General features: G+C 35.1%; 1 protein-coding gene across 9 annotated transcripts in view; it reads right to left on the bottom strand.

Moving 5' to 3' along the window:
- INPP4B (inositol polyphosphate-4-phosphatase type II B) overlaps positions 1 to 21,258 on the bottom strand; it is an 814,614-nt gene that overhangs the window by 114,235 nt on the left and 679,121 nt on the right. For all 9 annotated transcript variants that reach the window (XM_017959077.3, XM_017959071.3, XM_017959072.3 and 6 more), the window contains 2 exons: positions 16,630 to 16,833; positions 2,293 to 2,449 (listed from right to left, as the gene is read on the bottom strand). In XM_017959077.3, the coding sequence (XP_017814566.1) occupies positions 2,293 to 2,449; positions 16,630 to 16,833 (361 nt within the window). The remainder of the gene's footprint in view (positions 1 to 2,292; positions 2,450 to 16,629; positions 16,834 to 21,258) is intronic.

Here is a 21,258-nt window from a genome sequence, read left to right as displayed (position 1 = left end):
GACAACACAGTGAACCCCATAAAAATGTACAATTATTATGTGTCAAATATAATTAAAATTTAAGTTAAAAATAAGTATTCATGAGTCCACATTGATATTAAAAAATGGATAAATAAATACATAGGAGAGAGTGGGCGACTCTTCCTTACAAAATAATTCCAGTTCTCACAATCTAATTTATGAGAAAATATCTGAAATTTAGTTAAAGACTTAGAGAATCAAAGGTGCTTATATGTTAATTATAGCACTATGATAGTACTTAAAAATCTAAAATAATGGCTTCTATTTTGATGAATTCATTTACAGTCATTATAATATTCGTTCTGGAGAATGGTTATGAGGAAATATTCAGACAAAAGTAACATATTTCACACATTTAAATAGTGACTTCTCCTAAAAAAAATTCTAACACAAGAAAGAATTGATGATGAGTGAAATAAACATAGATAATAAGAAAATAAATTAGTGGGTAATATGTTGTAGTTTGACTCTAATCATCCACAACATTGATCTAGTTGTGAATTCTACTTTTGCAGCAACTTCTACTTGGTTTTAGACTATATCTACACAATGTCTCATATTCAAATAAAAATGACTCATCTTATCTTACAAATGATTTATCTACCAAATATTCTACCTTTTAAAATGCATTTTGATTGCCCAGATGCAGTCTTCTGGTGAAATATAAGATAAACACACACACACACACACACACATACTCTATAATTTCAAATATTTTGGAATTTTATTGTCTTCAGTGAGAAGTTTTGGCAACATTGAACAAAAAAATGTAACAAAATCCAGTGTCCCTTATCTTATTTCTGCTAAAAAATAATATGTCTTGAAAACAATCTATCAATGGACATAGTCACTAAAATGAATTCTTCTTACCTAATTTTCTAGAGGACAGCAGTGTTTGGCCCATACTTGATAATCAATATATGTTCAATTAAAGAAAATTGAAGTATGCTATTTCTTTATGACATAGCTATGACAAGCTTTCATTTTGATTCATGTAAAGTTATGAAACTAGACAAGATTCATTAACTAATAAAAACTGGTATTATTGACAACAGAAAATCCCTACATACAGTTAGATCAAGTAGGTGTGAACATAAAGAACATTAGCATAAATGTTTTGCCTACATGAATGTATGACAGAGGAAGAGGGACCATCTACAATAAGAATACTTTAGGAATCCATAACTTACAATATAATTTAGAAATGGTTCTACTGTTAATCAAGTGATGAAAGATTGATGTTTGAGATAATTAAACTCCTGACAAAAATGTGAGTAATGAAAAATCAGGAAAACAAATTGAGGAAACATAAATCTAATTTTATAAATGTTTCTATTTTCTTATGACTCTTTTCTTTTTAAAGTAAAAGAAGTAACAGATTTCAGAAGAAGAGAGTAGGATAATATTGCTTGTTCTCCACAAACACTTAAGGTACCCAGCAAAAAAGTCTGACTCAACCCTAATAGCAGTTCCTACTGCCATAAAGAGATGTAAACATTTGTCTTGTTTTTTGTGGCAACATTAATCAAACATTAATCAAATCAACAAAAAGAAAACTTCAAAACCATTTATAGGGACACACCTGTAGTTAAAATTTTGTTTGTATTTTCTAGCCAACTTTGTAATAAGGTATACATTTGAAAGTATCTGCCTACCTATCTACCTACCTACTCACCTATCTCTCCACAGAAAAACACATGCACTCACATGTATATGCATGTATATGTGTGTGCATGGTTTCACGAAAATCTAGATTTATCATATATTTTTTAAGAGCAATATGCTGACATGTTCCTTACAATCAAATCTTTCTATATGTTTTGGAGATAATTTACACAAATATTTCTCAGAATAATGCAAAAGTCATCCTATCTGATTACACTCTGTTAAGAAACCACTGTGAGATACTGTGTCTGATACGCCTCTAAGTTTCTAAGAGTTAAGTGCAGATGCTTATTTATCCTTCAAAAAAATTTTGGAGGAATGTGTAAAGGTAGGTTAAACTATGTCAGATCCTTAAAACACTTTGCTTTTTTCAAGGTTTTTTATGCGGTAAGAGAATAAAAAAAAGAACATTGCTAGCAGTTCCGAAAACACAACTGAGATGCAATTTGATAAATAGCCTTCCATCATCCAAGCCAGAGCTGTGGAAAAGCATGCTATCAGCACTTTCATCAAAGACACTATTGACTCCTCTTTTTCTATCTCATTTTATCATGACTTTCTCATTTTGTTTACTCAGTAAATGATTGGGGAATTAAGATTTCTTACCTCTTGGGTGAGAGGGGATGGAGTCTGCTAACGAAGGTTCCTTTTCTCCATCATTGTTGCTGCCACTGCCTTCACTGCCGCCATCTCTTTCAATCAGTTTATCCACCATAGCAATAATGCAGTTCAGGCTCTTCCCTACGTTGGCCCACACCCTGTCCTGAAAAAAGCATGAGTATCACTACATATTTTTATCACAAAAACAAGATAAGGTAAAGTCAGATAAATCTATTTTAGAGAAGGGTAGGCAGATAGAGTAGCTCTAAATTCCCATTAACTTGGTCAGACTATGGATATATAATAAATATATGTTCTCTTAATAAAGCAAAAATGAAGTATTATGAATCTTTTTATTTAGTACATTATTTTCACTCTGTCATAAAGAAATGACCATCATACAATATTAATCCATAATAGAGCACACATTATGATATTTTAAATGGAAGATATCTATTCTCTTTATCAACACTTATTACGAAAGCAAAGACACACCAATATTTTTAAAGAATGGCCTCCTCTTGTGTTAGAAATTCTTGGAGTATTTTTGGTTTTTTATATATATATATAAAAGTATATTCACAGTAGCATTAAGTATATTCACATTGTCATGCACCCATTACTAGCATCCACTTCCAGAACTTTTTCATCTTCCTAGACTGAAACTCTATACCCCTTACACATGAATTTCAAATTCCTTCCTCTTCCAGCCCTTGGCAACCATCATTCTGCTTTCTGTCCCTGTGAATGTGACTATTCTAGGTACTAGAAATTCTGGAAGTATAGTCTTTAGACCACTTCTAACAGAATAGCCTGGATAATTAGTACGCAGATCCCTGGGTCCCACCAATTGAATCAGAAACCCTGGGAGGAAAGCACAATAAATTGAAATTTTGACAAATTCCTCAGATACTTCTGACCATACTGTCTTATAACTTCTACTTCATATTATACACTAGAGCTACATAATAAGTCATTCTGAGTGATTTATTTCCCAGGAAGCAACCTGTACCACTAACGGGCCTCTTTGCCACTGATCTTCCCAATTCTCATTAGTAGCAATTTTTGCTTCAGGCAATGCATGCAACTGAATTGTTTGATTCACAAAATTTCTATTATTAATTGTTTAAATACTATTTTTAATATATATATCACGATAGAAGACTGCCATTCGTCACTTCCTTCGTGCTTCTCTTCCTATATCATCTAGCTCTGACTCCTAATTTCTCTCTCCAGGCATAATATCCAGACAGATTTATGGTGTTTTCCCTGCATCATACCACAGAACAACCTTTCAGTGGGTGCTTTCTCTATAAAAGAGGTATCTCAGGAACATGGAGTACCACTTAATGTAAAGATAGTACTAAATTATAGTATTTCCTTAGTGGTTTGCATATTTTTTCTCAAATGTACTTTTTTTTTTTTGCCTAAGCTAATTTTGCTACTTCACAAACATACAAATTAATTTTGGAAAAGATACATCAAGGAATAGAAACTAAAGTTGAATTGAGATTATGTGATGGCTATCTTGTAAAGATGGAGTGCACAGACATGCCTACTTTAGCTGAGGAAGTAATAGGGATTTAAAGAAAAGCAGAACATTCAAAGTTAGCACAGGTAATTTTGGATCCTTATGTGACATGCTACCTAGGAGACATTGAGAAAAGTATTTTGTCCCTGGGGAAGCCCAGTCGTCTCAGTTGGAATGATAATTCTTGCTCTAACTACTTCACCAAACTACAGTGGGAGCCAAATGTTGTGTTTTCTATGACGGCACTTGTTAAAATTATTACCATTTGGCAAAATCACATCCAAAACTTCCTGGCTTTCCTAAGTGATTCAAGCTTTCCCCTCACCCTGTAACGCTGAGTGGGAAGTATTCTATTAACCACTATTAATCCTTCCCCTAAAGTCAGATCTTTCCACAAAGAATTGAAAGCACTTTACCTCTAAGAAAAATTTAAACACCAACCACATCCATAGATTACATCATCATCTGCCTGTTGTCTGAGAAAATGATGTAAAGGAACCTCTGAGCCATAAACCAGGAGAGCTAAGGAAGCTCATTTATTCCAGGAGGAAATGCTGGGGAAAGGTAAGTAACCAGATGGTCTTGACATGAGTTGGATTGGGATTTGGTGAGGAGCTTCCATTCTGGAGCACAATAACAAACTCATGGCCTCTCTTTTGAATATGTCTTAATCATTACCACCAACTGCATCTTTAAGGTGATCAAATTGAAAAATGAAACAACTGTCCAGCTAAAACTGGAAATCAACTCTGCTACTGAGGAAAAAAAAGGGGGGGAGCAGATTCCTCTCAATTTTTCAGATTAGCTTTGTACATAAGTTGTCAACTCTCTTCCTATTGTCCATGTTGAAAGCAACTTGTGTGTGTGTTTATGTGTGTGTGTGCGCGTATGTGACACAGTTGGCTCACTGCAGCCTTGATCTCCCGATCAAATGATCAAATGATCAAATGATCCTCCCACCTCAGTCTCCCAAGTAGCTGGGACCACAAGTGCGCCACCAAGCCGAAGTAATTTTTGCAATTTTTGCAGAGATGGGGTTTTACTATGTTGCCCAGACTGATCTTGAACTCCTGGGCTCAAGTGATCCACCCACCTCAGCCTCCCAAAGTGCTGGGATTACAAGTGGGAGCCACTGCACCTCAGGGAACTTTATATTTTGATCAAAGATCAAGTCGCATTGCATGTTGCTTTTCTTACATAAAGAAATGTAAGAGATAGATCAACTTCTCTTAATTACATCTCTGAAGAGCCTGAAAATAAAAGTATTTAAAAGATAATTTGACATTCACACGTATATATTGTTCTTCCTTTCCAAACAGCTCAGGTTATAAGATTTCGCTGGTAGAAAAGTCACCTTTGTAGCCTACAAAGAGATCTTTGTTGGTCTGAGGAGCAAAATGAAGCATGTTCATTGGCTAAAACCAATCAGCATGTCATAAAGGGCTATATACGGTAGGCAGAATAAAAAAGATTTAGTCATTAATGTTTAGAGGACACAAGATGAGACAAATATTTGTTGGGGGTGGGAAGTTGAGCAGTCTCTTCTGTGATACTAATACACAATTAATGCATAATCAAATTTTTGCTTGAGGGGACACTCAAGAGCAGACCCTAAGCAGACTCCTCCTATTCCTTGTCTGTTGGAGAGGAAATGCTGCCTATCTGGTGGTGAGAGAATTCAGCATTGCTGGTCATGGCCTCCTTCTCTTTTATGGCCTTTACTAAGTCGTTATTACTACTTAGTAGCAGTTAATAAAGTTATTGATGTGTGTTTCTGTCTCTAATATTAGACTGAGTTATTTGAGAACTGTGTTCTTGGTTTGTGGCACAGGGTCTGGCTCTCAGTAATTTTTGTTGGAGGAAAGGAAAGAAGGCAGGTGGAGAAAGAGGGAGGAAGTAAGAGAGGGAAGAGAAGGAGGTGACTCCAAAGACAGATGAAAGGCTATATTTATATTCATTTTGTATATGCACATTAGCTAATTTAATGTTCAAAAGCCACCAAATAAGGTTACTGTTACTGACTCAGTTTTTAGAGATAAAACTTCTTGTAAGAGATGTTTAATAACATTCAACATTAAAATGGTATAAATGGACTAGAACTTCCATTTGGTTTGGTTCCAAAGATTTGATTCTCCCACTATGATTTTCCACAGAAATGGGGTACACGGTAGAACAAACTATGAAGGAAAAAAAAACAAAACAGAATAAAGGAGCCCAGGAAGGGTGAGGTAGAGGTGTGTGCCACCTTACAGGAGCAAGACTAGGTTTTAGTTATCTGAGACTTAAATGTGAGAAGAGATAAGTCTACAAAATGAACTGGTTGGTCCCATCCCATGTACCCTCAAGTCTGAGATCAAAGGCGTCTTCCAAGCAGGGATAGTGCTCTATCATTTGGTTAAAGGGTCATTCAGTTTGGCACAAAGGACATAAGTGACCTGCATTAATAAAGGAGTATCAGGATCAAGGCCCCAGATCCATTCATGTGACCAGGATATAGAGCAGGGTGCAGATAACAAGGAGGAAAGGTGATTATTCAATTACTAGGAGACTGGAGTACATGGTAGTCAATTGTTTTGAACTAGGTTGCTAGAGAAGGGTAAGAAAGATTTTTAAAGGGAAGCCTTGGATATCTGAGGTTTTTCTTAAACAAGCCCCTTTCCATTATATCTCTGTGAAAACATACACAGAGGAAAGTTACCAGCACAAATACATTCTCATTCTGATGATTTTTACTCACTGTGCCAGTCCACAGGGGAAATGCCTTGTGCCTAGATTGCTGGTATGGGGCTAGGGCCTACTCTTCTTTCTTCTCTACTAAAATCACACAATTAGTTTCAGATTGCTCCCATGATGAAGAAAGGCTGATTAGAGGGAAGACAATAGTAGCATAAGAATGTGGCTGCAGTACGTGGTGCTTCCAGCCCCTCCAGATCCTGCTTAGCTCCCCGCCACATGAGAGGATTAAAAACTACTATCACCTATCAGAGAAATGGATTGCTGGGCCTTTTCCCCAGAAATAGCAGCCATTATCTTGCTAGGTCCCCTACTGTATGAAAGAAGTAATGGGGAATCGGTAGGTTAAAGTCTAATCTTTATTCAGTGGAGCCTAATTGGTATATTTAACCTCCATGGAGCCTTCACAACAACCCTACTCCTTGGAGGTGAACTGGCTATAAACTTTTCCTGGTCAATGAGGGCATAGAGTCAGTGGGGAACCAGCAGCAATATTTATTTCACTCTGAGTCAGGTGCTCTTTTATTTCTGGGTTACAACTTAAGCTAACATGCAGGTCAAACCCACTGGCAGTAGATGCAGAAATGTTGACAGATGTAGCCACGGGGACATTATACCTGGCAGAGTGAGCCATGAAGGCAGGCAGCATGATGGTGACTCAGCATGTCACACAATTATGAGTTCAGTAGCATCAAGAGAAATCCTGACTGCTTTGGAGCAGTATATATTTTAAGTTAAAAAATATATTCCATAATGCTTAGCTGAACAACTTTTTCTAAGGCCAATTTTTGATCAGAAAGAATGTGAACACTAAGCCAGAGCTGATATAGATGCACAAAATAGCCCTGATGTATCTATATTTCCGGAATAATTTCTCACTTGTCAGTATCAATTTCTGAGGACTTCGATTAGAAACAGTCAGTGAATTAACAAGGCCAATCCCATCTTTAAAAAGAAGCTTCCATTTATCCTTGATTTTGATAGAGAGCAATATGCTCTATACTGGCCAAGGTCTGTAATACTGAAAACCTTTGTTCTTTCAAGAGCTGGATAGCTTTTCTCCCTGAACCCTTTATCCAGACTGTTAGGTAAATTGAGTTGCACTTAAAATATTCTGTGTTTCAAACTGGCAAGTGTATAGCCCATGGTATCTGTCTCTTTCACACACACTCACACCCACACACACACACACCACATATCAACATACACACATCAACACACACACACACATTCACTAAAAATAGCCAGACATGTAAACATCCACCAGATGGGATTCCCTGATCTTTGCTTCCTATTGGTCCTCCTGCTTTAACTTCACCTATTTCCTCATGTAAAAATACCTGACCTTCATCTCCCAGTAACTACACTCAGTTTAAAATTCACTCCTGGCCTCATCTTGAAAACAAATCCCCTGTAACAGAAATGGACTCAATTAGCCATTGTTTCTCCAATTTTGACCTCTCCATATTCCCCTGGCTTGGATTTTTCCCATGCTTGTATTATTGGCTATCACAAAATCAGGTCTATCTATAAGTGCCACATTAATCTTCACTGATCACCCCCTTCATCTGATTATTTCTAATCAAAAGCAGGCTTAGTACTATAGCCAATATGACATTCTTCTCTCAGCCTGTACATCTATAGTTGGGTAGACCTAGATAATCCTTATTTCTCATTAGTCTTCAAAATGAAACTTTCATCCAGATGTCTTCTTGTGGACGAGTTGATGGGTGCAGCACACCAACAAGGCACAAGTATACATATGTAACAAACCTGCACGTTATGCACATGTACCCTACAACTTACAGTATAATAATAATAAATAAATTAAAAAAAAAAAAAAAAGAAACATGCTGTTACATTAAATCAACATATATTTACTAGACATCTGCTATACACCAGTTCAGTGCTAAACATCAAAGATTTGAAGGAAACTTTGGAAGATCTAATATTTCTAATATCTTGAAACATGTTGGCTTTTATACCTAGTATACTTTCTCCATTATCTTCCATCAATTTAAATTCTTCCCCTTTCAAATCTCACCATCTCCAAGAATGTTTCATGCTTCTCTCCTTTCTCTTTGCCTAACATGCTTTTTTTTCTTTTTAATAAACTGTGTGCTCTATAAATGAAATGACTATTATTTTTTAATCATTTTATTCTCATGTCTTGGTCCTAGAGAGGAAATGGATGAATAAAAGAAGAATGGATACAGGAATAAAAGAAAGAAAAAGGGGGTGATTCCTCCATCTTTTCTGACTGTCACATAACCACTCTCTGAATATTTTTGGCAATTTTAAATTTCATAATTTCTTCTTCTTCCTTTATTTTTAGAGATAAGATCTCCCTCTGTTGCCCAGACCAGAATGCAGTGGGGCAATCATAGCTCACTGCAACCTCGAACACCTAGGCTTAAGCAATCTTCCTGCATCAGTCTCCCAAGTAACTGGGACGACAGGTGTCTGCCACCACACTTGGATTGGCATTTTTAATGTGTATCACACAACCACTTGCATCCTTGGGATATCTTTCAATACCTCTGTTCATTTTATGAGTGCTAGTCATCTTACTTCAATGAGACGATATGACTGTTAAGGTCCGGTTTCATATAAGTGCCTATACCACTGCTGCACACTGTTTATACTTATTGAATATCTATTGACTGACTTACTAATCTGTTATTTGGTAGTAAAAAGAAATGATACTATGAGAAGTTCTCATTACATGCATCTTCAAACTGAATTTAGAACCAAGTTCCTACTCTGAATGGCTACATTCAACCTAATAAATGCCACATCACACTAAAGCTTTCAATTCAGTGCAAATATTAAACAACGCATTTGTTTAATAATAAGTGAAAAAATTCCACTGATTGACTAAAGCTTTTCACTTTAAATTGGTAACTGGATGCTATCTGCACACCATTAGATACTTGCACAACTGGTTGAATTGTATGACATTATCAGTTAGTGTGCTGTGCACAACCATTTTCAAACACTAATTCTTTTTAATTGTATGTACCTTAATAAATCAAGCCAACAGTCTGCCTATATACACCATAGTGTTTCCTTTACTTATTCACTAAATTTTGGAGTTAAAAATTTTCTGTTTGGGAGACAATAACTCATTATTCAAAATAAAATATATTAAACTTTGAGGGCACTTGATTTGAATGTAATAATACATTTCTAAAGTGTATGTATGCAGGTTTGCACATTCATTATACACAGGCACATCAAAATACCTGATATTGAACCAGGCATTATAAATGTCTAGAAAATATCCAAGGGAGATGATGGTATCCAATACAGAACTGCAGGAAAATCATTACATTATTTTACATAATCATTAGATTATTTCATTATATTAATAGAAATAAACTATCTATTAAAATACAGGTTTGAATTGGAGGACGAGCTGCTGATTCAGCAAGTCTATCCATTCACTTATTCCTACATTAACTCTGAAAAAGACATTGAGCTAGGATGTATAGGATATGTTAGGTGTTATAAAAGAGGGGACTGAAGGTGAAAATATTAACTGCATGTGGGAAAATCTAGAAATTGGCAGGATTTCATGAATATGCATGCACATAAAGATCTCATCAGGGGTTTCTTTTCTTTAATAGAACATTTGTGCATTTTAATGGACAGTCATGAACTTTGCTTAATCACCTTTTGTGGACCTTCATATTGGATAAGTATTCAAAGCACATTTCTCTGGGGTGATATAGACTGGAGAAGTTCAGGAATGTTTCCCATCCATCAAGAAAACAGAGGATAGAACACATTCAGTTGCCATATAGGGAACAACTGGCCCCATTCTCCCTGCCTTTGACTGCCCTTTCTGATGGTGACAGTGAATGCTTTGAGTGTTCCCTCCTCCTTTTAAGATTAACAAAACCATACAACCCTATTATGTGTGACTTAGGGATAAAAAAAATAAAAAGCTGAGACAAGGGGCAAATAGTTGCTTTCAATTTATATTTGCTGGGAAACATCTGAAGAAATTACTCCTGTGTAACTAGAACCTTTGTAATCTGCACATGAATAATTAAATACAGTTGCCACCACTGGTTTCTGGAGGCTTCTGAAGTCCTTCATTAGTCATGACCTTAGCTTTGGTCATCTCTGATTTTCTGTGTCTATCCTGAATTTTACCACTTTCTATATTTGAAGATATTTTGAAGATGACTTAAATAGTCACTACAGAGTTGATTAAGACACTAGGAAATATGCACTAGGGAGAGGGGGATATTTTGCAGATGGCTAGAATAGTCATCTTAGAGCTAATTAAGACACTGGGAAATAAGAACTAAGAAGAGAAGGACATAACTGGGTACTCTTCACTGGAGGGGAGAAACAAAATCCTCAAAAGGACTCATGAATTATAGTGGGAGAAAAGCTACTGGACATAGGGCAGAATTATATGAAGTTGAAATATTCTGTTTCAAAATAAGAAGACAAATAAAAATAACCATCTGCCGACAAATTTCAAAGACATTAATTTATTCTGTAAATGTGTATTGAGTACCTTTTGTGTTCACACGCTTCACTAACTGTGTAAATGCAACAGTGAATGAGACATTGTTTTTTTCCTATTAGAGTTTATAAAGTTCATGAACACATGGAGAAAACAGACATATAAACAACTGATTATAATCAGTGTTCACTAGGCTATGTGTTCATGTAATATAAGAATAATGCTTCATTATACAAAATGATTTGAAGTTGGATATATATACATATATACTAATATCTATACACACATATATATGCATCTATCACTTACAAAATTTGGAAGTAAATGGCCACATTTTAGTAGAGATAAGACTCATTTAGGTTACCAAGTTATAAGGTGTTGCTTTGAAAAAGTTTAATCATAGATTAATATCAAGTAGTCTATAAAAAATTGTTACTTCTAAAGAATGAGAATGATTTATCTCCTTATTAAGATCAGGACAATGGTTTTAAATCACATGTAGCCAATTAGATAACTGAACAAAATCTTTTGAATATTAATTTTCACAGGTACCTCTGCATTATGCATGTTCTCAATGTTTTTCTGTAGAGGTAGTTTTCTAAGATGGACAGAGTAGTTGGACAAGAGAAGTTGAGAATATAGATCACTATAGATTTCCTCTGGAGATACCTGGCTAAATATGCTTTGTCTTCAACAATTAACAATGCTTGCAACTGTCTATGCTCACTGCTACCAATTATGGCAGTATAAATAGCTCTTCAATACTCCTGTCAAGCTTGATGCTCTTATGCCTAGTGTTCCATTATTGGAATGCTAAGCATGCTGAGTTATTTATATCCTACTGCTCAAGGTCATCGCCAAGGTCTGATTTTTCACTCATGCAGAAATTTAAAAATTACAACCTCAGGAATAAATGGGTTAAGCATTCACATTTGCTGTAGGCATCATTAGAGAATAGTATAGTACAAAATGAACTGTATAAAATTTGTAAGGAATATATCAGAAGATGGTTCATATAAATCATATTCCCAAACACAATCTTTGGTAGTATTGAGTTACAAAATGGCCATAAATTTTTAGGTTATCTATGGAGTTTATTAATAGGATGTTTTACATAAATATTACTACAAATTTGTGTTATTGTTTCTAAAGTCTATAAAATTATTGAAAAATATGGATAGATCATCCACTGTGTTTATGTAACATAAACACATTTAACATAATAAGAAATAGTAAATATTTGCCTAGCTTAAGAATGAAGACTAAAATTTTAAATTTGGTTTATATTTGTAACATGAAAGGAATTAATTGGATAATTTGGATGCTGAAATGCCACTTGATATAGAAATGTATTCAATTAAAAATGGGCTTTGTATATGTCTAAATACTAAGAATTGTTTTTCACTTTGCTAGAATAGATCAGAATACAAAGGATCAGAAGTTTCTTTTTAAACAATTGATTTGAATAGAAGTAGGCAGATTCAGCCCTTAACCTATAGTAACTTTGAAATTAAATCACAGTGTTCCACAGAATTTCAGAATTATTAGAAACCACAAAAACTAGGTCAACTTAATAGTTTGGTTAAATGACATGCTTTCATATTTTGGACAAACTAATCTTGGAATCCCAGCTGCTGGAAGCATCTGTTGCAGAGATGTAGAGAAAGAAAAGTAATATGTCATCTTAACTGGCTAAAAGAGAATGCTATGTTAGTCTATTCCTTGGCACAGATTGTTAGACAAAACCCAATATTCCTTTGGGGTTTAATTGTTTACTAACTTTTCAGGAAAATAAACCCTTGAAGCATTCCTTTATTTAATAAGTAAAATTCAGCAAATAATGGACTTTTTTGTAAACATTCATTTTAGTTTCAATCTTTACCATATTTACTATATAATTATTACCCAGATTCATATGCCATCAATTTTGTCAACAAAACAAGTTGAAAAGAGAAAGGACAGCCTCATAGTGATTTAGAGTGGACAGGATTTTCTTTTTTGACTTCAAAAGAATGGTTCTTACCTGCATCAACCGGGTAGGATTTAAGAGTAATCTAATAACATTTATTTGTTTGTCAAATACTTATTATAAGAAGCTAAATACAATTGTCCAAGTTGGGTAATTATTACAGTCACTATCAGAAATTAAGTAAAACAAACAAAAAATGCTTAATGGAGTTACTGTAACCTTATTTGCAAACGTAAGCCAATTTAAGTGATCAGGGAGTATCTTCACATAATATCACAGAAACCCAATTAAATTAATTTAAAATACTGAATTACTTCCAGCGTTGACTAGACTTGTAATCAGCACTGAAACTTTTCTAACAACTAATTAAAAAGGGAGTACACAAAGTTATGTTTCTAATTCATTTAATGCCATAGTCTCTAAAGGCATTTTCAATTAGCTACATTTTCTTTAGTTTTGCTCAATTTATCAAAGTTAGATAAAGCTTTGAGAATAATGTTAAATGGTTATGACTCTGGTGAAATATTGTTTCTATCTTTTTATAAGGGATTTTTATCCCTTGATGAAGGAATGTTTTCAGTAGAAAGTGGATGCTAAGGAAAATCGATGAAAATGTTATACAGCAATCAAACCCGGTTATTGTTTGCAAAGAGAGTAAAATTGTAATAGAAGGAGAGAATTAGAAGTAACTTTTCTGGGTGGGAAAGATTCTTCTTGTAATTATGGTAAATTTAGACAAAGCTTTTATATGCTTTCCAGAAACGACGAGTTCTGAAGGAGGCTTAGAAATGACAGGAAAGGAGACGCAGAGAGTAATGCAACCCTTCATTATTACCCGACTCCTTTTGCTTTTTGAAGGACCGCAAGAGAAACTGAGATGTCACCCCTTCATCAACTGGGGAAAAGAATCAGGAAGACGTTTTTCCTGGCGTGAAGACGAGCAAAATATTCCCAAAAGAACAATGAACGCTAAACAAACAACCATGCCAGCTGGTACTCCAGCCTTGGCTGGCCCATCACAAAGCCTCAAATTTTTCACGTTACTCATAAGCTCAAGTACTCATTTCTTCGGTGCCTATTTGAAACCTTCACCACTCACTTCCTCCAGTCCTCCCCATCTTTTTCTCTTAGTACAGGATTCTACTTTACTGACAAAAGCAGCCATCCAGTCCCACCAACCCTCACATCTTCACATCCTCCCTGCAGTCTCAGGAGAAGGGCCTGTTCTTCCACCTGGGCCCTACCATTGACTTTCTTCCTTCTCTTGTAAGGACCTTGCTCCATCAGTTATCACCTCTGTGCCTCTCACATAGCCTTTGGAATATAACATGCTCAAATTTTACTCACTTTAAAAGAAAACATGTAAATAACTAATAATAGTCACAGGCACGAACACACAGACTGACTACCTCTCTCTGTATGTCAGCTATTATATCCCATCTAAAAGGCCACCCCTTCCTCTTTCTTGAATGGTTAACTTATACTCAGATTTAAATCTCCAGAGTTACTTCTGGAAACACCACTATGGCTACCACATTCTTGCTGTATCCCATGTACATCTCTAAGGCTGCACTGCGATTGCCATTTGTCTTTCTACAGCACTGAATAGGCTGTGGAGTAACTGAGGGCCCAGGTTGTTCACCTGTGTCCCCAGCATGTGGCACAGTGAATAAGGCAGTACAGGTACTCAGTAACACTGGAGGGAATAGTTCTCTGTAAACCTTCTCAGCTAATGATACAGTCCCCACTTTCTTCCTTCTTTGCCCATCATAAGACAGTTCTGGACTTAAAATTTTGAGTTGAAGTCATATTAGCAGAAACTGTCTTCTATCAAGTCTCTTTCTAAGCTTTGTTGCAAAATGTTGTAACTATTTGTTAGCATATTTTCATCTATCACTAGGCTCTGAGCTGCAAGAAGTAAGGATCTAACATTACTTGCCTTCCCACTGGAAATACTTACTAAATAAAAGGTTTCAAAAATTATCTAAAGAAAAGGAAACAAGGAAGGAAGGAGAGGGACTATTTTCAACAGGAGGAGGGGGTCAAGGTAAGGAGGAGGGTTTGTAAAACATAGTGAGTTAAAATGAGGGGGAAAAATTCCAAAATTCTCACTTGATTTAATATAAAATGGCAATTATTTGTCAAAAGGTTAACACTGGATGTTTATTAAAATATATCTTCCTTTCTGTATACACTTGAACTCTTCAAAATTCACAGTCCATATTGTACGACATATCTAATTCCCCCCACTTATCTCAAGGGATAGTATTAATCTTCATAACAAGATTATATACTTTATATTACTTAAGAAACATATAACAATAATACTAAAGTAATATAATACATTTGCCTTGGCCTTTCCAGGAAATGGAGCATCATAACATGGGTAAATCATTGATTTCATGACCACTCTAAGAGCTAACAGAACATGTGCTGTTATTTTCATTTTACAGTTGAGAAAATTGAACTTCGGAGAGGTTAAGAGGTGTGTACACTTGGAACTGTGAAAAAAAATTGAAGAAGGTGAAGGTAAAAGGGAGAAAGAAATATTTGCTCTTTGAAAACGCTTCATTGGGAGAAACACAATTTTAATCACCAACGACAAACACTTACTCAGCATTTACCTCTTGGAGTCCAGCTCTATCCTTTTTGTGATAGAAATTTTACCAAAAGAAAAAGCAGGCATCACCTCACAGCCTTTCAGATAACATTTTTTTTTTTTTCTGAGATGCCTATGCCTTTTAAGTAATTTACTCCCCAAATATTCTTAAAGTCTAGGGTGGCAATAAGTAATTGTTAACTAAAAACTTAACATCTAATACAGCTAATACACTATTTTTTTGTTAAACATATGATGCGGTAATAGATTTCCCTTTGTGTGTGTGTGTGTGTATGTGTGTGTGTGTGTGTGTGTGTGTGTAATATGCATATACTTTGGAGAATTCTTGAATAATTTATATGTATCGATTCAGTAATAATTCCCCATTCTTCTGCCACGGTGAACCTTCACGTTTCTCCCGTCGTATTCGGCCCAACTAGAATCTCTCTCACCATATTTATTTCCTTTGTTTATTCATCTTTCCTAGTTATTTTTTCATATCCTTTTATGGGGCCATTCTTCTGTAAATTTTAGAGCACCTAGAGCAGCATCTTACATTATAGAATCTTGAGCGAGAGAAATTTGCGAAATATCTATGTCTACAGTCATTTAAATGTGAATACTTTAAAACAGTACTTCCAGAACCAAAACACTGGATTGCAACAATGAAAATACTTGTTGCATCCAAGTAGTAGTAACATGGAGGATTTGTTAATCTTTTTCTAAAAAATAACTTTCATGTTTTATATAGCTTGGCAATAAATAAGGAAACATAGAGTCTTGTAACTGTGGCATCTTTGATGACAGATTCTCACTTATACATATAATTCATTGGCTAGCAAATAAATTTTATCAGGACTTCAACTTCCAAAAAATATTGCCCCTAAGGAAAAATGTGACCTATTTATCCACAATCTGTGTTATAACTTTTTTCCATTTTTTAAAATGAAAAGCAGAGTTATCTGATCATTCCTACCTTATTTCTCATTGCTAAACATTGAGAGGCACGTGATATACAAGAGACTTACCCACTCTTCCTCATCGTAGTCTGAATGATGTGGTATGGAGTCCTGCCGTCTCATCAGTGGGGGTTGCTCTTGGGGACTGCTCTCCTCTGTGCTGCTCTTAGGAGATGGGGGTTTCTTAAGAACGCCGCCTGGCCTTGCAGTGTAGAGTGCTAAAAGAGCACTCCTGACAAGTTGATCCTTGAAGGCATGTACAAAAAGCTCTGTCTGGAAAGAAATTGACAAGGATTAGAAACACCTTGGTAGGCATCTCAGCATAGAGCTGTGAAAAGGTCAATTGCAGATTTGTTGGCACTTAAGTGGTGTGTATGGTGGAAAAAGTACAGACACCAAAGAGAGAAAATGATTCATACCAATCAATGGAAAATAGTTTGGTTTTGGGATGCTGCCAAGGCCTTAAGTCCTCCTGTTTTAAAGTTAATGCTGAGGTTTTAAATGTACTATAAACACCATCTGTCTCCTCAACCTTCTCCCTTTTAGTTTCACAAATCCTGTCTTTGGAGATGAATTTCACTGGGGATAATCATTTGAACAACATCTACCTGCGGCAGCTTTCAAGTCATTCCAAACACTCCTGAAAAGAAAATGTAATCAGGCTATGTATATCTTATTAAAACCGCAATTACTTTTGCATCAGTCTAATATATTTTAAACAGTTAAAGACTAAAGAAAGACATACATCCTTAAAGGAGGAGATTATTTTTTAGTATCATAAAAAGATCTCAACAATAGTAGAAATGGCATAGGTAGACTTCTTCATGAAAACATCGGGCCTGTATTCCTTATTATCACCTCCTAAATGCTCTCTTCCACTAAATTGTTTCAGTAATGCTTAATGTTAATGAGGTTACTGTGAAACTTGGCTTGTAGATTTTACAAGCTGGTGGCAAATATCTAGTAAGTACTATAGCAATGAAGGCTTCCCAACAATAAAGAACTTTGCAGCTGTACTTGCAATTTCCTGATGAAATGTTTAACAATTGCACCCTGTAATAGACTGAAGGGTGCAGTAATGAGTACACTTAGCACGCATGTGGCCTAACAATCTGTTCAAAGAGTAGAGAGGTAAGTCAAGTAATGGCCCATATTGTTAACATATTCATCCTCTGTAATCTCTTAGGAAGGGACCCTTTAAGTCATAGCATTATATTGAATCATAATTGATATTGCCCCCATTTAATGAGACAGTCTTGATAATGCTGGCTTCACCAGTGATATAACTCGACAGCATTATTTCTTGGTGCACTCTCAATATGCAGTCAACAGTTCCAAGCCTCTCTAGTAGTCACTAAATTATCTCTAAATCTTCTTGTTTTGAGCATCAGCAACTAAAGAAAACCCGTTAAGCCCCATGCAAAACAAGTGTCCAATAAGACTCTGTTATATATGCATAGTTACTTATTTGCCATACATCATAAAATTCTAGACGTGAAAGGGATCTTAAAGTTGACCTCTTCATTAACCAAGATGAGAAAACTAACAAAGAACTGTGGTGATACATTTTAGGGAATATCGCATATTGGCAGCACAAATGGAACAGGAATGAAGTTTTCTAACCAATCAGCAGCTTTCTCCCTTATTCCACACTACTCACCACCTGCCATAAAACTAGATGTTTCTGTCCTTCTTCCTCTTCTTCCCTAACTCCTACTTTCCAAGTGTTTTGAACATCTACCAGTTCTCATAATTAAATGTGCCTATAATATCTGTGTAACTACTTTACTGCTAAATTTTGTTGAATATTTTAAACACCCTGCTATTAGCCACATTAAAGGCACTTTGCAGGTGAGAAAACAAAACATGAAAAACATAATTTATAAGAATAAAAGATTGAAAAATATTTCAGAATAAATAAGAAAAACAAAATAAAAAGCAGTTTATACCGGATAGGCACATAAAGAAGTGTTCACTGGTGTTGACAATGAAGTATTAAAATGAGAATGAAAGATATAAAAAAACTGATGGAAAAATTGGCTAGACAGTACTCAAACAAGTCAGTGTAGTCATAGCAAAATGAGGAAACATGTTATTTACATAATTTTTTATACAGCATGGATGTGCTTATCAGTGTGACTTTAAATATTAAAAACGTGAATTTACTCCCATTCAGCTTAACTAAACAATTTCTCTGTTGATGGTTTCAATAAATTCTTTTGATTTATTTTTAGAGCCAAACAACTTGCCTTCTTTGAATTCCTGCTACTACATTTCAAGTCTCCACAATACTCATATAATTGCCATGTAGCTAAATATTCATTCACACTCAATGAAATCTTCTCTAGCACTTGTAATCACCATCATTTTCTTTCCATCACATGCACATGCCGAGATTCCACTTCATTTATTCAAATCTCATTTGAGTTGATTTACCACCAAAGGCCAGGGAGATCATGCAGGAGGGTCTTGCAGTTTTAAAACCTAGAATTTTTTTTGGATAACTGAATACAAGGCTTACAATCTTAAACATAATAATAGCTAATCTTTCACTTGGTGTCTGTACTGACAACATTTATCTGACTTCTTGGAAACTCTCTGGATCACTGGTATCCTGTGTATAGAATCACATTTTTTAGAAAATACCCAAATGTCCCATTGTTATATCCATGTAACCCAAAAAACATTTTAATTTTTTTTAACCAGCACTACTTAGTGATGTAGACCAATGTAGACCACTGATGTTTTGTAGTCAAAGAAATCAGCTTAAAAAGATTAATGTAGTCACGAAATCCCAACACAGCTGTATACAGTAGTGCCTCTTTGTCTGTGGTTTTGCTTTCCCATGGTTTAGTTACCTGTGGTCAACCTTGGTCTGAAAATATTAAGTGAAAAAAAAAAAAAAAAAAAGAAATGAAGAAAGAAAAAATTAAATAGAAAATTCCAGAAATAAATAATTCATAAATTTTAAGTTCTGCAGCTGTTCTGAGTCGAGTGATGAAATTTTGTGCTGTCCTGCCTCAGATTGCCTGGGATATAAATCGCCCAGTATATCCATGCTATATATATGACTAGCCCGTTAGTCACTTAGGTGCCATCTGGGTCACCAGATCAACTGTCACGTTATTGTAGTGCTTGTGTTCAAGTAGCCTTGACGTAGAAGACTGACACTACGTCATTTCCCCCACTTTATCTCATCATGTAGACATTGTACCATCTAACATCATCACAAGAAGACATGTAAGTACAGTACAAGAAGATATTTTGAGAGAAACCATATTTACATAACTTTCATTATAGTATATTGTTATAATTGTTTTGATTATTAGTTCATGTTAGTCCTTTACTGTACCTAATTTTAAATTAAACTTTATCATAGCTATGTGCATGTAGGAAAAAAACAGTATAAACAGGGCTTGGTACTATCAGGGATCCACTGAGTGGATCCACTTAGGCATCCACTGAGCATCCACTTGGAACATATCCCCGTGGATAAGGGGGAACTATTATATTGCTGTTCTTGCAACTGGGATGATACTAGAAAAGCTGAAGTCATGGAAAGGATGTGACCATATCACCGAGTTGCCTATTGACTTCTGAAAAACCTTTTTCTTTTCTCATTTAGCTTGAATACATTAAACGAAAAAAGAAATGCTATCTAAATGTTATCGTAAGAGTAGGCCAAACAATTTATTTAAAATATCAGCTTAATAATATTGTGTAAAAAGAATAAACTCTGAATGTAAGGCAGATCTATTTTATTTTTTCATATTAGAAAATGAAAGAGAAATGTCACCTTAAAAAATGAAATGTTTTCTAGCCTTCTGACATTTTTCCAATTCATATCCCCATACAACTATTCTTCAAAGCAACACACAGAATTATCTGCAAGTATAAAACTACTAAAAATTACTTCTCCTGGGGATGAGTGAAGAGAATTTCCAGTTTCCTGAATATTAATGGCAGAGGAATAGTTAGGACATGTTCATTTAAAACCACTCTTTTTCACTAGAGAGCTCAACAAATTAAGTGAAGTTCTATTCTACTTAGAAATCTCCTTATTTCTGCTGAAAAAAATTTAAGGCAATGCCTCATTCCATCTGTAATACAGAAGCAGCCAATGGTATATGCAAGTGATTATTTTAGTAATCATCTATGTAGCAAGAAAGAATCCTATTTATTTTGATATTTGATATTTTGAAATTACTTGATATAGGAATAGGGCTATACTCTGTCATTAGTACACTGATGTATATTCAACATTCCCTAAAGGAAAGCTAGACTAAAAGCTAGGAAGATACTTAACATCTGGGCAGCTCATATATAAATTATCAGTTTGCCCTTGGAAAAATCACATAACCATTTTTCCTAGTTTGCAGAAAATTACAGTGCCTACCTGTGAAACTCTTATGAGAGTTCATTGCAAACCCTCAAGTGCACTCTTTGATGGTCTTCTTTTTATTTATTATCGTATTTTATTTTTATTTTTTATTTTTATTGTAGAGACAGGGTCTCACTATGTTGCCCAGGCAGGTCTCAAACTCCTGGCCTTAAGTGATCTTCCTGTCTCCCCTTCCCAAACTGCTAGGATTAAAAAATGTGAGCTATTGTGACCATCCTAATGCTTCTCTTTCTTGATTGACCTTTTCAACTTCTTTTCTTGACTCATCATTCTCTGTTCACCCAAAATGTGGTAAG

Source organism: Papio anubis, chromosome 3 (assembly GCF_008728515.1).
Source record: "Papio anubis isolate 15944 chromosome 3, Panubis1.0, whole genome shotgun sequence".
NCBI lineage: Eukaryota > Metazoa > Chordata > Mammalia > Primates > Cercopithecidae > Papio > Papio anubis.
Note: the sequence above shows the minus strand (reverse complement) of the source record. Positions and strands in the feature narration are given on the sequence as shown.